At 40.7% G+C, this 16405-nt stretch overlaps 1 protein-coding gene across 1 annotated transcript; it reads right to left on the bottom strand.

The window, feature by feature from the left end:
* Positions 1-1449: 1449 nt before the first annotated feature.
* On the bottom strand, positions 1450-5009 carry RPS20 (ribosomal protein S20). The gene is made up of 4 exons (XM_082014845.1): positions 4147-5009; positions 2927-3026; positions 2093-2166; positions 1450-1673 (listed from the first exon to the last, which is right to left on the bottom strand). Exons 1-4 carry the CDS (start codon positions 4147-4149, stop codon positions 1491-1493), a joined length of 360 nt encoding a protein of 119 aa, XP_081870971.1. The 5' UTR covers positions 4150-5009; the 3' UTR covers positions 1450-1490.
* Positions 5010-16405: the final 11396 nt, after the last annotated feature.

Here is a 16405-nt window from a genome sequence, read left to right as displayed (position 1 = left end):
AAATGATGTCAAAGCTAGCCAGCCCTGCCGAGATCCCTCCAAGTGCTTTCAATCAGAGGGCCATTGGGTTAAGCAGAGGGAAGACACCTTGGGTAAAAGTTAACAGCTAATCATACACAAAGGTCAGTCAGTCAGCCTCGGCTAGGAACGATTCTGGTCTGTTACTTGTCCACTGCAGTTTATCCCCTTTTAATGACTGGTGTCATAGTCCTCACCATGCTTTTTAGACTATCCCATAAAATACAAATAATTTTAAAACTAAGGCTAGAAGTATTTGTCAGGCAGCACATATTACCAGAATCCAACCTTTAGAAAGTCACAGGGTTTTTTTTTCTCTGCTCACAGTTCTTTGAGATACTTAAGGAAGCAGGCTTGGCACAATCTGTGTGTGTAAATGCAACGAAGTTTCTCACCGATCTCTTTTAGCAAAGCTCTTAAGCCTGCTAGCTAGCGGGACAGAATCCTTCTAAAGCTTTACATTGAATGAAATGAAGGCAAGTGGGCAGGTGAGGGATGCTTGAATCCCTTGAGTAAGAAAGCTCAAGCTCTAGCCACTATTTTACATCTTGGCAAGTACAAATGGGACCTCAAGGTCCACACAACCACCATTGTTTCCTCACTTCTGCTTGTTTAATTGGAATTCAAGTTCTCTCCTATTCTTGAAGCAGAAGTGGCAACCTGATCTTAAATGGATGAAATGAAACAGTATTCTTTCACTTAACTCTGGGCTTTATGTCTTGTTAGTTTAAGAATTAATCATAGTTCCTTTAAGGACTAGTCTGCAGAAGAAAAAAACCCACCACCAAACTTGAGAGGCCTAAGTAGCAGCAATAAAAATAGCTGTTTTATTGCTTTACATACAAATCTTACCCTGAATATTACCTTTAACCTTCATATCTATGGAAATATAAACCTAGAAAGACAACTAGAGAGTTCCACCGCTTAGTTTTGTGACTCTACATGCACATGTAAAGAAAGAACTTGCTAAATTCAACATATTCACCACAAATTATGAAGTTTTATAACTAGCATCCTCAGGAGCCATTAACTGTGAAAAGCATGGGGCGGAAAAAAAAAAGGTCAAGTAAGCTAAGTGTTAGTTCAGCCTTGCAGAGCAAAAACCTAGAATTCAAAACTTGGTAATGTACCTGAACAGCAACTCTGATGCTACTGCTTGTCTGGGCATAGACAAAGATTTCAGCCAAAGTTAAATCCTTTATGGAAAATACATTTTTAATAATTGAAGTGCTGCATGTCCAGTCACCATCCTCCAATGAAACTATGATGCCCAAGTTTCATTTTCCTGAGATGTTTACAACTGGCATGTTCTTCCTTAAATATCATACAATCCTCTCACACAGCATTTTGATTATGATCTTTGTTGTCCTTCATGAAAATCATCACAGGGCTACCCAAGACTCTTGGCACGCATATGAAAACAAACAGTGATGAAAATTTGTAAACCGACTTTATTCAACGATGACCATCATTTAGGCATCAGCAATAGTAACTTCAACTTCTACACCTGGTTCAATGCTGATGGAAGTGATCTGCTTCACAATCTCAGAAGGGCTGTGTAAGTCAATGAGCCGCTTATGGATACGCATTTGGAAACGATCCCAGGTCTTGGAACCTTCACCACAAGGCGTCTTCCTGGTAGTGATTCGCAGAGTCTGAAGAAAAAATCATAAGCACAGAGTGTTTAGTTGATGCATACAGAAGACTAATCTACAATCAAATCAATCCACCTGAAAATACTGTATGGTATCTATGTCATTGGAAACTTACTTCCTAAGTTACATTCTATTGATGTTAACACTCCTTCCCTACATTCAATTTAATTTAGAAAAAAGTAATTTTCACGATTAAAATAAATTTAAGGACAAAAAAGCCCTTTCCACATTCAACATGTTTTGCACTAAACAGTTACCCCAAATATCAAAGCAACTTGTGAAGTCATTATCTCTTTACACTGGGTCACCCTCAGTTTAGTAGTACTGCTTTTCATCGCAACTTTTTTTTTAAAAAAAGTTTTAAGTGCACATTTGCAGAAAACCCCAAACTTCTAAGGCAGCAAAGCAGTGTTAAGTACCTTAGTGGGCATGCGAACAGGTCCTTTCACCTTTAGGTTTTTTTCCTTAGCACCTCTGATCAAGTCAGCACAGACTGAAAAAAAACCACAAAATAGCTCAGGTTTGGTGTTTGGTTTTTTTTTTTTTTTTGCGTTCCTAAGTGAAGATTTCATACAGGAAGCTGGCTCAGAATAGCGTATGAAATGATCATTTCTATTCATTTGAAGGGTTATCCTCATAGCCAACCACACAGAAGTGGAAGCGTTATGCCACAGTTAGAAAAATCATGTTATAACAGTAGGCAAAAACCATTACTAAAAGCTTAAGCTGTATTTAAGCTGTTATCAGTCTGAAGATCCTGCACCAAACAGTAATTCTACAACATTTACATTATATGGTTAAAACACTAGCAAACCCAGTTCCTAAACAAGATTAAATAATTCCTTAAGGAACGTTTAACTTCTAAACTCTTTGTAACCAGACTGACAAAGTATCAATCAAGAAAGTGGTGCCTTTCAGTTCTTAAACATCTAATAGTGACAACTAAAACCCCCACGATAACTAACAGGAAGAAGCTGCACTCATCTTAAGTTTGTCATTATGACATGAAGTTTTCAGCATGACGAAAAACCCCTAACACTAGCTTCCATTAAAAATTGAATTAGAATCTACTTGTCAGCGTATGAAGCATTTTGGGTTGATGTTGTTAGCCAAGTCACACAAAAACAGGCAAACGCCAACATCTTTAATTAGAGCTGCTTTGAATACATTGTATTTTGCAATATCTTCTATCGTATATAGCATTACTTAATAAGCTACCCCAGCTAAACAAGGAAAAAAAAAAAATCACTCACCCTTCTCAAGTGATTTTACATTGCGACTCGTCAAAGTAATTCTAATGCGATGAATTGCTACCTCTTGTTCCACAGGTGCTTTGCCAGTATCTTTAAACGCCTAAAATGTTAGAAGGTACAAATATCAGCCACTACGGTCAACTCCAACTAAGGCTGTCCTCAGCCTCTTCAAAACAGACTTCTAGAGCGTAAAGAAGAATTTTGCTATGAGACCATTTTATTCTACTGACTGGATGATGTATCCAAAGGGTAGGGTGGCACAGAAGAAATGGTGGGAACAGAACGGAAGGGCAAAGTCCTAACTGCTTTGAGGAAGACAGGGGGAAACTGCAAGCACATCCCCTCCCTGGTTTGCTGATATACAGCAGGTTGTCCGGTCACTAACCTTCCTCGTCCTCAAAAATAAACGCATTTCAGATTTTACATATATTGCAGCTTAAGCCCACTATAAATCAAGTAACAAGTATCTCAACAGAACAGCAACAACTTAAAACAGCAAGAACACAGAGAGGCATCTGGCCAGAAGGACTAATTCGGCCACTCAGGAGACCGATTTGAAGAGCTCATGCAATTAAACGCTTGCAATTAACTTGGTAGTAATGTGGACCAAGAGGATTGATTTAAGAAAATAAAAGTGAAAATACGGAGGGAGAAAGGTCGTAAAAAACGTGGCTAAAACACGGCGTTTCTCTGACTGACGAGATATTACTACCTGTCGTATTAACTGACGCGCGTTGCTTTAATAAAAGCTGTTTTTAAGGGCAGATGCACGAGGCCTTGCCACCACCGCTCCGGCCAGGCTGAGGTCGCCTCCTCTCCTCCAGCGCTTCCCGGCGGGCAGCGGCCGTCACAGGCGCTGCTCCCGAAAGGAAGCTCCGCGAGGAGGGAGCGCTACGGCCGCCGCGGTCTGCTGCGTCCCGGCCTGACCGACAGCCTTCCCCGCAGGCCGGCTTTGGTGGCGGGGGGAGCCGGCGCAAGGCCTCGGCCCGAGGGGCACCTCCGCCGCGCCCTGACTGATAGGGGCTGAGGGAAGGGGCTCCGGGAGCCGCCCCAGCAGCAGGGGATCCTTCACGTCCCTCCCCCCCCGCGGCCGAAGGGCAGGCGGCGGCTGAGGGCCGGCACCAGCAGGGCGCACGCGGCCGTCCGGGCCTGGCGGCCACGCGGCGCTACCGGCGGCCCCTCTGCCCGCCCGCCTCCTCCCCCGGCGCCCTCCGCCTCACCATGGCGGCAGCGGAGCCTTCCTGACCGACTTATTCCCGGGCGAGGGGCGGCGCAGGGCCCAGCGAACAGCGGTGAGCCAGGAAACGGCAGCGGCGAGAGGAGGGCGCGGTGGCAGCGGGGCGCTTATATAGCGAGCGGCACCGCCTCCATCCGGGCACTGCGGGACCTTTCACCCGGCGAGCTGTGGCCCGGAAGCGCTGGGGCGGGGATGCTGGGTTGCCCGGGCCTGCTCTGGGTACTTGCAGGGCTGGTGCCGAGTGGTAATCGACGAGTAGAGGGGGATGAGGGCTCGGCGGCGGTGAGGTGCAGGGGCGGCCACCGCCGCGTACCTGGCAGGGCTGAGCCCCGGGGCCCGCTCCGGGACGGACCGAGGGAGCGCGTCGGTCTCCGCAGCGAGAGGGGTTTGTGGGGCTGCCGTGGGGCCCAGCGCCGTTCCCCCTCGGGCTCCGGGGGCACGTAGCGCTCCTAGTTGCCGTCACCAGCAGACCTCGGCTTTCTGTTTTGGGGCGTACCGGGGTTTGCTACACAGCGAGCCCATTCCCATCCGAACCTTTTTTTTTTTTTCTCTTTAGTCATCAAGAAGTGGAAGGTGTGAGAACAGAAGCATTAAGTAAAAAAGCTGGTTTAATTCCTTCGTTCTTAAATTTAAGAACTTAAATTCATTTTAGTTATTGAAGTTCCTTTATTTATTCAGATTGGGCATTGGAGGGATGTTTTTTAATGAGAACAGTCTTTGATTTAGCCTGGGCACTGATAACTGAGAGTCCCAAAACAAGCATTTTGCTGAGAGCATGCCTGTTTCTAGTTACATCACTACTTGATGCATTTATGGAACTGGAGAAGCAGATGTTATATGTTATGAAATGATGGCCCATATGAAGGTTGCTGTGATTATCTTTAAAAAATAATATTTTAATTCTAGTTTGGAGTTTTGTCCAGTAATCATAGGCAGATGTAATGTTAGCAAAACTACTGCTACCTTTGGAAGCTTAGTAATTACTACAGTTATTCAAAAAAGCCTGCTTGGTGTATTAATATGAACTTACTTTTGGCTATCACGGTTCATTTAATACAACTCTTCCCCTGCCAAATGCTTTATGGGTCCTTAAACCTCATGTGATGGAGTTAACTTTTGTATGCCAATTATTCCATTGCGATGCTCAATTTTAGACTTGTTTTGCACTTGGATCATTTGTACTTAGTCTTTGAAATCTCTGGTGTACTAATAACTTCTTTTGACTAGATGCTGTGTTCTGATAGAGCAGTTCCAATAAACATTGATACGTAATTTTTCATCCTGTAGCTGCTTCCTGAAATTCAGCAATGTGTTTTGCCAATGGAGATCAGTATCTGAAAAATCTGTTTTGATGATAGTCCTGTTTTTCTGGCCTCTTACTCCTTGAAATGAAAGCGGCATTTGGTTCTGGTGGTTTGTTTTCTGAGATGTTTAACAATTCCATTAAAAATTTTGAACTCACTTTATGTGTAAGGAACCCATGTTTACTCTGTTATCAGCTGTTCCAACTACTTCCTGAGGAAGTTTTCCATCTATAAGTATTTTATATTCATCCTCTTAAATACATGACCTCACACTGATCATGCTGAAACACTTAATTTTCCAGTAATCCAGATGGTTCCCCATCAGCAATTTTGCTACATTATTTACTTAAAGCTTTTGTGAATATTCTTAGTAAACTTTATTTCCAGATAAAATTTTGAGTAACTTGCTGCCAAGAATTAATTCCTGTGGGATTCAGTTAGAAATATCTGACGGATTCCACTGATGACACCTGAGTTGTAATTTACTTGCTATGAACTAAATGTGCACAACTATGCCAGTTTCTCTGTTGAACAAGTCAATATACAAATGTGTTACATCAACACTGTTCCTGTTGTCTACCAAACATATGCTGTAATCGCATGAGGAAAAAAGTCAGTCTGGAAAGATAGATTTTTCCATACATTTCCATGCATTTAAGCTGTGTAATTTGAGTAGAATTTCCTCATTCATTTCTTCTTTCTATATCAAGAAGTGGGTTGTTTGTTTTGGGGATGTTTGTTTTTAAACTGGGATTAAGGCAAGGTTGACAGTAGGTTCCTGAATTTGTTCCTGTCTTCCCCCCCCCCCCCCCCCCAGTATTGGCACTGCCTCAGCTTTCTTTGAGATTTTTCTTTTTTCTGAGCTTCCCCAGATTTCTCAAAGCTTATGGAAAATCCACATTAACAGCACACAGGTCTCCTTTGCCAGCTCTTAAAATTCTTGGATGCAAGCTATCTGGAGCTGCTGATTTAAAAACCGCCTTACTTCTGTTCCTATGTTTAAGGCTTTCCTTAGCTATTGTTAGAATTTTCTGATACATGTTTTTCTCCACAAATGTAGAACAGAAATTTATCTGAATGTTCTGCTTTCTCTGAAATACGGTATCAGAAAAATACTCCTTCATGCTATTCACATGAGTGCATACCCATTGTAAATACAACTTTTTGCTTACCTTCTGAATATTTTGTCATTCTTAGCTTCTAATTCATATTTTGTATTACGCCTGTTTTTCCTTTGGTTACATATTGGTTTTAATGTAGGTTTTTCTCCCCAGTAATGCTAGTTTTAGTTTTTAGATTGCGAGTTTGGACTTAGAATATGCTGTTGGCGTATGCTTTTTAGATGAAGCTTCCAGGAGTGTTTTCTTCATATCATGTAATTAAGAAGATAAATGATTAAGAAGCAAGACATGCTTTTAACATAACTTAGTAGTTTGTAGCTGAAACAATTTAATACCTAATTTCATGATTTGTCATGCAGAATACTGTCCCATGTGCGTTCATGACCCTTTCTGGCTTTATTTTGTTTTTTGTATTTTGTTTTTTGTGGATTACTGGGGTTTTTTTTCTCCGTTCCTTTGACCAGTTTGTCCTTCAGAAACAAACCTGAGTAATGAACTGAATATTTTCTTACCCATATATTTTCCACTAGCTTATAGCAAAACCAATTAGATTAAATTTATGCTTCCAAATTAGTAATTCAGCTCCTGTTAATTAAATATGTATGTGTAGGGAGTTAGGTTCTCGTCAGGTTTTTCGTCGTTTGCTTAATTTTAGCCTGATCATCTTTGTGCTAAATGAATGGTTACCTGATTCTTTACCTCCTTAATGCCATTGCATTTAATCTTGCTAAGTTTTGCCTGGGAAGGACTGTGGGTTTTTTTCCTCTGTGACAGGCTAAATTATACATTTATTTTTTTTATCGAGAAAAGATTCCAATGTTCTACAAATCTAAATCCATTTAGTCTAGATGTTGATTAACCTTCTGTCTTCCTATGTTCATGTGACAAAAAGGATCTTTGAGGAGATCTCCTAGATGTTCTTGTAGTGCTAGAGTGGTCATAATTAAGAGTAGATCCTGGTATGAGTCTACCCATGCGACTGAAGAGTTAACTGAACAAACATGTGCCTGCTGTCACTCAGCATCTTCTAAAGTATTGTAACAACTTCTCGAAATGAAGCCTTGTGCTGTCTTCTGGTGAATGCTGAGCTCCGATGGACCTTTGGGTGGTTCAAAGGCCAGACACATTCCCCAGGCTTTGCAAATTGGTTTGTGAACACCATTTGTTCTTTTGAGTAGATTTAGTCTACTTATTTCACACAGGTGGCCTGTGGATGGTTTTAGCAGGCTTCACAGTAGCTTCTTTAAACCTGCTTTATCATTTTTCATAGTGACTGTTAGATGTGGGCAGCTCCCTAGAAGCTACCTGGGTGATGCCAGCCTGATGCCTCTAGCCTTTACTTTCAGTGGTGATTAACATATTGCCAAAATATATTCCTGTTTACTTATAAATCGCTTCCTTCTCCAAGGTCTTTGAGATCTGAACACACTTTTAAAGATTTTGTTTGAACTTCTGGTCATAAAATACCTGTGAAGCAGGATCATACTTGAGGCTTCTCAGGAAATCATCAGTAGGTGGTGGAGTCTAAACCAGTCAGCAGCAATCCAATGAAAGCTATTTTCAAGCCTTTTAAGAAAGGCTTCAGCATCTGCTTGGTCTTAATTGTAGGTATGTGCCGATCCTCTTAGCTTGAAGTTACTCAGTTGTATCACATCTTCTCCTGCAAGTTCTTCACTAAGCAGTTAGGTATTGTTAATATCCCTTTGTCCTCTCTAGGTTTTAATCATCTGTATTTCCTGTGTCCACAGGTGCTTCAGCTATTGAAACTTCCAGAAAACCCACTGGAAGTGAAAATATCGCCCTTTTTTAAGATTGATTTGTATAGCTGGGTAGTTGCTAACTGGCAGCTGATCTTCTCTGCAGGTAGCAGACGGACAGAATGTGCAGTGCACAAGCACCAGTCTGCAGCTGGAGTTCTCATATTGCACCTAGCCTGTCCATTTAAAATTTTCTAATTTTCATGCCAATTCTAGCATAAAGCTCACCATATAAAAATGCACCCCCTCTGAAAATACTAGGCTCTCTTTACCTTAAAAATTTCTCATGTAACCATGGGAAAACATGAACTAGGTCCATGACTCAGAAGAAGAGCCATTGTGCATTGATGGAGTTTGTTGACAAATGTTGCTGCAAATACTGATTGTTAAGAGACTTTTTCAAGTTGTCAGCATGAACTTCATAGTTGTCACCACAAGCTCTTTCCTTCTAAATATGTACTTTACTCCTGACAGATAATACACTTGGCTTCTAATATCGTTGATCTGGTTAGAGCAGAACTTCATTGTCAGCCTATTTTGCCTTGTTCTTCTTACACAAATCAGTGTGACAAAAAATGCATAGCTGCTAGTATCCTAGAGCATTTCTAGTGACACCGCATCTGTGATACGTCACTGCAATATGTCTTTGAACAGTCAGCATTGAAACAGGATTGTACATCTGGGCTGCTTTCAGGAGGATATTATTTGAATTTGTCCTGCTCTAGTTCAGTCTTCACATTTTTTTTCAAATGGATGAATTATGTCTTCTCTGCTTCTCTGGAAGAATGTTTGTTACCTCTCCACTCCTTGCTCTGCAGATGTGACACTTCTGTCAAACTTATAATATAAACCAGCAACTTTTTGCAGAGAATAACTGCAACTCACATAGTCTTGACAGCACCAAGGTGGTTTATTGATTAGCAACTTGTAATTTGCCAGTAATCAGTGCACTATATATTGTGGATCAGTATTGGCAATACAACAGAAGTCACAATACTAGATGCTTACAATATGTTAATAAGCACCTACAAATTTCTTACATAGCCTTCTACAACTGATCCTGCTTATGTATTCACACAGCTCTATAGGCACATCCCTGCTCTTGTAAGAACTGTGGGTTACAAATGCACACTCCCACTTCCAGGAGCACAGATTCCCCTGTTTCTAAATCCTTGTTGGAGATGTGGGCACATCCACCTGTGCAGCTAACGCACATGCTGGTGAAAGTGTACCCTGCGAGTTCCCACAAACGCCCCTGAGAGGTGGGTCCCTACTGCTATGCCTCATCTGGTCGGTCCCCAGCCTGTGTTGGGTGGGAGTAGGGTGTCAGCTACTTAGCATGTCCGACAGGGAGGATGCTGTCAGGCCTTAGGAGTAATAACGCGTGCTGCTGTAGCACTGCTTTCCCACCCCAAGGTTTCTTTTAACAATTGCAAATTCTTATGATGCTTTTCAATCTAAATTCTCAAAAGGCTCTCGGTAATCTAACTCCCTTGTTACTGTTTAATCTAGGTGATCATTGTCTTAAGCAAGCTTTGTTATTGTTAATTTCCTCTCAGCGTTACCAGGTTTTGGGCAGACATCCTCTCAGAACATGCCGATTTGGGTATTCTGTTTGCATATACTATTTACACTCACATTCCTACTGTATCATCTGTTGTTATCCAGGCCACATTACCAAGAAGGGGGCATGCAGTTCCTGTACAAAAAATCCCCAGCATCAGTGCAGTAAAAGAACTACTAGTGGACGCACAAACAAAACCGGTGTTTTTTGCATCCAGTTTTCATTTTGGAAATCACCTTGGAAGACTTCATGTGTGGAAAGGTCAATCAAGTATAAAAAAAAATATATTCTGAACTGCACCAATCTCTCCAATCCACATGTGGCCACTTAAGGCAGCACTGCTTGGCAGTGCTTGTCATGATCCATTTTACTTTGAAAACGTATACAGTTCAAGAAGACCGCAGTAGTTTGTAGCACATGTTGAAAAGCTGCATCTATTCAAATAATATCCATGGGACTCTTCGAACATAGCAAGCTGTTTTAACAACTGAGTTAGTTTGCTACGCTTACCTTGCTGGCTTCTCTACAGACGCTTTGTGCTCAGAGTGTTTAGGAACTAGCAGTGTGTGCTGGCACGTACGAACTCTTGCAATACTGTGCTAATAAAGACTCTGGAGTTGTCTTTCCTCTGTCTTTCCTCTTGTATCTGCCTCCTGCAAAGACTTTGTAGGAAGCTATCAGCAGCAGGGTGTTTGCATTGTTGGATGTCTGTCCTTGAGGAAGAAAAAGTTGATTCATTTTACAGCAATTATGTTTACCAATATATGCAGTCCACGTATATTTTTGCCCATGACCCTCTGTCTATTGTTTTAGAGCCTAGTTATGAAGTCACTGGTAACATTTTTTTTTCTTCCAAAGACCAGTTTAATCTAATCTAATTCTTTGGCGAGACAGAGTAGGAGGGAATTGTTTCACGGTGCTTGTGCTGCCTCTCAATCATGGAGCAGGGATAATTTAAGGAATGATCCTGACCTCACAGTGCCTTATGACTGGAGGAAAAACTTCTCTTGATATAGAATGTATCACTGCATCATGGTTTGTTTTTTTTTTCCTGAGAAGTTTTTCCTCATCCCTTTAAGATTAGTTTCCTCCTCAAGATATTCTTGATTGAACTGTTACTCAGATGATGAATGTTTGCAAGCACAAAGTATAGCAAATGCTTGCTATAGATGATGAGGAGATTTAAAGCCAGGGGGAATCACCATCTTGATGGTACAGGACTATTAGAGCAAGATATTAGTTGCATCTTACAATTTTAGCTAGATTACATCCAGGTGTCAGACTGACTCCTGTGGGACTTGTGAAGAGGTGCCCTTCCCAACCCTGGAGTCTGTGAAGAAAGACGAAAGGCAATTCAGTAATGCTCCTCCTGTTGTGACCTGACCCTGTGTGAACTAGCCAAGTTAAATTACTCAAAACCTGACAGAAACAGGAATAATAACATAAAACTTAGGACCTGGAACTAAAGGAGATACTGTGGTGTTAAAGATGTGCTTTAGAAACAGGAATTATTAGCCACTGAGGAAATCATTACACTGTGATTGTTCAGAACAGCTGGTCGGATCCACAAAGTAACATGAAAGTGATCCAAGAGGCATCAAATATTAAGAAGTTTTGGTTTCAAAGGGCTTGCTAACTTCTCTAAAAAGCTAATGTGGCAAAGCGTCAGCTGCAGCCTACTACGTAGAAATTATGAGGTTGTGGCAGGGGGGCAGGAAAAACCACCATAGAGTCTGTAATGCTATTTCATAGAAGATCCAGCAGTTCTGTTTGAGAGAAAACTTACAGCAGAGTAATGCAAGTCTATTAAATTTGTCTTTCACCTAAACATGCGGCAGAAGTTCCTACTTCATTTGTAATGAAAACAGGGCTTATACATGTCCTTTCACACCAGTCTATGAGACATCGTTGTTACAAATAGAGAATATGGTTTGGTTAGTCTCCCAGGAAATACTATAAAATAGAAAAGTCTTTTTCCCCTGCAACAATCACTTTAATGTTGTAAGAGCAACCATATGTAGATGCACACAGTTGCACTTCCAACATTCCTACCTCTGCACAGTGAAAACTAGCAACAGGTTTTCCAGATGCAGATCAAGGGGATCAGTATTGTCTACTGGTTTAAAACTGAGGAAAAGATAGTATTAGCGCATAAGAGGGTTATGGTCAAGCATTTGATTTTTAGGCAAATAAATTAATTATTGGGATATACAGAGAAGGTACTTTTGAGTATGGTAGCCATGTTTCCTGCAAAAAAATCAAGAAAAATTAATACTTGTAATTTTTTCAGCATTATGATCTCATGTTTTTTTTCATTTACATACAAAATACGTATATTACAAAATAATCTTTCCATAATTATGACTGTCGGACTATGTTTCTGAGACTACCCAGCAGGTACTTTCTTCTGTCAATGGCCCCCTTCCCTCACTGTTGCGGCAGGTGTATTTCCTTTCTGAGAGTCCCTTACATGTTCAGAGGAAGAACTGCTTCTCATATATTCTTGTGAAATGTTCTTGATGTGAGGTAAGACCCAATCCCTTTTTTCTGGTAGGCACAAATCCTTATGCTAATGCCCAGGAATTGATTCTCCTCTTTCCTGAAAATAACCAAACCAAACCAAACCAAACCACACACCTTTGATATAGAAAACTGAGCTTTTTACTCTTAAAATGTTCTGTATATAAAAGAAATTTATTTTCCAACAAAGAATCCACAATTACTCGTGTACTAGGATACATTGCTGAATCATTTGTGTTATTAAAGTATAGCACTAACTAATCATCATCATAATTAGCACATAGTGCAATCATCGAGAAAAGAAAGAAAAAACCTCACAGACAGTTTTGGGGGCTGGTAATGGTTTGCAGAGCATTTAAAAATTAGCCACTTTTTCATTTTGATGGGCTGGGACAGTTGGGTTTTTGGGGGGCTGGGAGTAAGGGGAAGGCTATGCTGCTTTTAACTAAACAAGAGACTCCTGCGACCTGGTGGTAATGGGTGACTGCTCTGAACGGAATCAGTGGCTGCATCTAATTGTAAGCACTAGTTCAAGACCTTAGTTTAAGTCATATGGGGTCCAGACAGCCCAGTGGGCAGGTAGCTCTAGCATACAACACACAAGTTCACGTGCCAGCATGAACTTATTTTTCAATGAGACCTTCTCTGATTGAAAGGCTTGTAGCAAATAGGTTTGGTTTTGTGGGTGTCTCCCCTCTCCCTGTTCTGGCTTGTCTCATTGCCTCCTCCAGGCACCTCCCTTGTCTCCCTGTGCAAGTGGCTCTTTCATACTACCCCCACTATGATTTGTGAGGTAGGGCTAATTTTTATGGTTAGGACACTTTTTCAAATGCTGTTTGCAATTCAATACACAACTTTTTAAACAAACTAAGCATTTTAAAAAAATTTAAAGAAATTTATTTCCTCTGAAAGTCAGCTGTTGACAGGAATGATTAATTAAATTTTAAGAATATCCTTTTTCTCCCTTTTAAATTCGAAAGCATCTAATAGCAATAATTTCATTCCCAAAAGCTGTACAAGGATTGACAGCTTTAAGGGAGGTCTGGAGAAGTCCTGTCACTCTCTATACAAAGAGAAATTCAGGTGACATTCATCTACTGGCATGTCAGTGCAATGGTACACTGCTTCAGAAGCTTTCTGTGTGGCTTTTGTGTTATCTGCAAAACATCTTAATGGAACTGTTAGAGAAACAAGGATATGTCCAAAGTATACGATATCTCTCAAAACTTACTGTATTATATAATATATACTATTAAAAAAAAAATCCAGCCTATCAATTCCCATATTTGCAGTCAGCTTTTTTACTATCTCTGTTCATGTGCAACTTTCTATTCTTGTCTCGGGGGCCAACTTCACTTGTGCCATATCTGAATCAAAACCCTTTCACCATTTTTGAAGTGATTGAGAAAAATACATGGCTTGAAAGTAAAACTGGTTTTCCTTCCGCCCTTTTGAGGGGGAGTAACTGAAAAAGAGTTGGACATTTACGTTTCCAATTTGCAGCCTACTTTGGTCTTTGTAGCCTGGCACATGTGCAGTAGAATATTTATTAAGTTATGAATTACCCTGTTATCCCAGGTGCCCTGCAAAGGCAAATGTAATCACCTCCCTGCTCTGCTGAACACTCAGGCTATTGAACCTCAGGCTGGGTAGGGAGCGTAACTCGGCCTCGTGCTCGAAGTCCAGGGGCGGATGGTGCCTCTACTATCAAATTGTCCCATGGCATCCTTAGCTGATGGCAGACTGGGATAGACGCCAGTAGACTTTTTTGTTCCATTTGCTTTCTTTAACTGGTTTTAAGGCTTTTCGTTTGACAGGCAGACAAATATTTGGCAGCTGGGTTAACTGAAGCATAGAAAGAGGCTCTTTGAGCACTGCATTAAGGTATTTGCAGTGGATAAATGGCTAAAATAAAGTATAAGTAAAATGTTCAAAGTATAGTTAATTTTAAAAATAACCATTAATTTTCTACTCCTATTTTCATGTTTGTTCTAGTGGGTGAATTTATAAAGACAGATGCTAATGCTGCAAAAACTGATATACAAGTCAAATACTAAGCATCTACTTAAGTCCCATTGAATTTACAAATATTTGTGGTATATTCGGTAAAACATTGTTTTGTTTTCTTTGCTGCAGATATATCTTACCACAGAATACAGAAGCAACCCATACATCTTCATGCTTATGTCTCCATGCTTCCCATCATACCTTCTGTATTAAGGATGTGCCCACCTCCAAGTTATATAGTATTCTTATCATTTGAAGATAGTGTTGTTACCACTTACTTTCTTAAAGCATGACATAAAAAAAAAAAGGGGTGAAAAAACCCAAAAGAATATGAAGTGGGCACAGAAGAAGCCTCCAAGCTTCTTGGAGAAGCAAGCCTCCAAGAAAGAGAAGCGAACAACAGAACAAGCCAGGAGCAGGGTTACAGAGGCTCCTTGTTGATGGGAAGCCAGAAGTTATATCAAAGAGACACAGTTCCCCACTTAATTATCAAATATGTTTAACTGTAGTACTGTAGCTTATGCATACTTTTTTTGAGACTGATTTTAAGTATCTGTTGATATTTCTTTTTGGGAACCAAAGATATTAAACCTTCAGTAATAGCTATAGTCAGTGAAAAGTAATACAGAATGATAAAATTACACTTGCGTGCTTTTTCTTTTCCTTCTTTCTCACTTCCTAGAAACTATTACAACTTCATGCTTCTCATGCTTCTAGCCATCTTTTCTTGTCTTTCTTATAATCACTTAACTGCTAAAGTAATTGTTGAACTTCACGGAACTCAAGAGAGCACATGGAAGTTGCTTTTCATCACGAACAAAAGCATGAAAAAATGTAATTTTGACCTAAAACCATTTCAGCACTAGCTAGTATTTGAGGCTCTTATTTGGGGATTCAGTTTGAATTAGATAAGATTACATAAAATCTCTTTCTTAACTGCGTCCTGTCAAGTTTTGCACATGTGCCCATTTGAGGGAAAAGAGGAGAGAGACGTGGGGCAGGTTGCGGGTTGTGGATGCCATTAGTTATAGAAAGAGAAAAAAAGGCCAGAATTAGAATTTTTAATTCATGCTTTCCCTTGGTAGAAAATGTTATCTGTATAACCAAGAAAGCACAAAACATAGCACTCTAATATGCTTAACATGTCCAGAGCTACTGCTGTTGATGTCTAGACATGAGAACGCAAGCACTTTACAGTATCTTCTTTCTGAAATTAGTAAATGCAGCCAGACTTGGTAGTTAGGTACTGGGAGATTGATGAGAACTAGCTGAAGTTTCCATGCAGGCTGTGGTTACCCCAGGCTGCAATGAGGCAGGTGCTAACCCACATGGTTTTAAATAGTTAGCCCTCAGTGCTGCAGAGCTGGAAGTTTGAAAGGCAGCTTGTGCTACTTAGGAACAGAGGAACGTAAAACAAAACAAAAAAAAACATCTCACCTTGAGAAAATGGCCATTGTGACGTGGCATCCCAGGGTCCCAGAAATGGCACTTCAGTTGGTGCTATCAGAAAAACCAAACCTAAAACCAATAATAGTTTAGTTTCCAAGGAAAATAATTATATCAAGCTGTTGATGATAAGGCGTGAGAGACCTGACATTTACCAGTTGGGACAAATGAGGCTTTGTTCCTTCCTAAGAGCACAAAGATGCATAGTTGCTCTTATTTGAGGAGGTCCAGCCTGTTCTTGGCATCAGATAATTCAGTGCCCTGAATAGAGCATACCTGGCTGGCAGAGGGCTGGAGGGCACAGTCCAAAAATATATTGCAGTACCACTGTGCTCAGACTTACACTAATGCTGCATCATCTGAATCTCTGCAATACTGTATCCCATACTGCCGAATTCGCTAGACCCTACAGAGCCAACCAGGACAAGAATGCTAGTCCAGCCTTTCAAACTGCTTTTATATATACCCTGCCAAGGCATTTGGTCCACAGAAGGAAAAAGTGATGTCCTTTTTATATTTGGTC

The sequence above is a fragment of the Phaethon aethereus genome (genome assembly GCF_964289735.1).
Source record: "Phaethon aethereus genome assembly, chromosome: 2".
In the NCBI taxonomy this organism is placed as follows: domain Eukaryota; kingdom Metazoa; phylum Chordata; class Aves; order Phaethontiformes; family Phaethontidae; genus Phaethon; species Phaethon aethereus.
This window is presented reverse-complemented; position numbering and strand designations above follow the sequence as displayed.

Bases quoted from the DNA above. Each gene is read 5' to 3' on its own strand.
- RPS20 (XM_082014845.1), bottom strand. The intron at 2,167-2,926 runs GTGAGTGATTTT...GTTTTTTTTCAG, and splicing joins TGTAAAATCACTTGAGAAGG to TCTGTGCTGACTTGATCAGA. The intron at 1,674-2,092 runs GTACTTAACACT...TTTTTTCTTCAG, and splicing joins CTGTTCGCATGCCCACTAAG to ACTCTGCGAATCACTACCAG.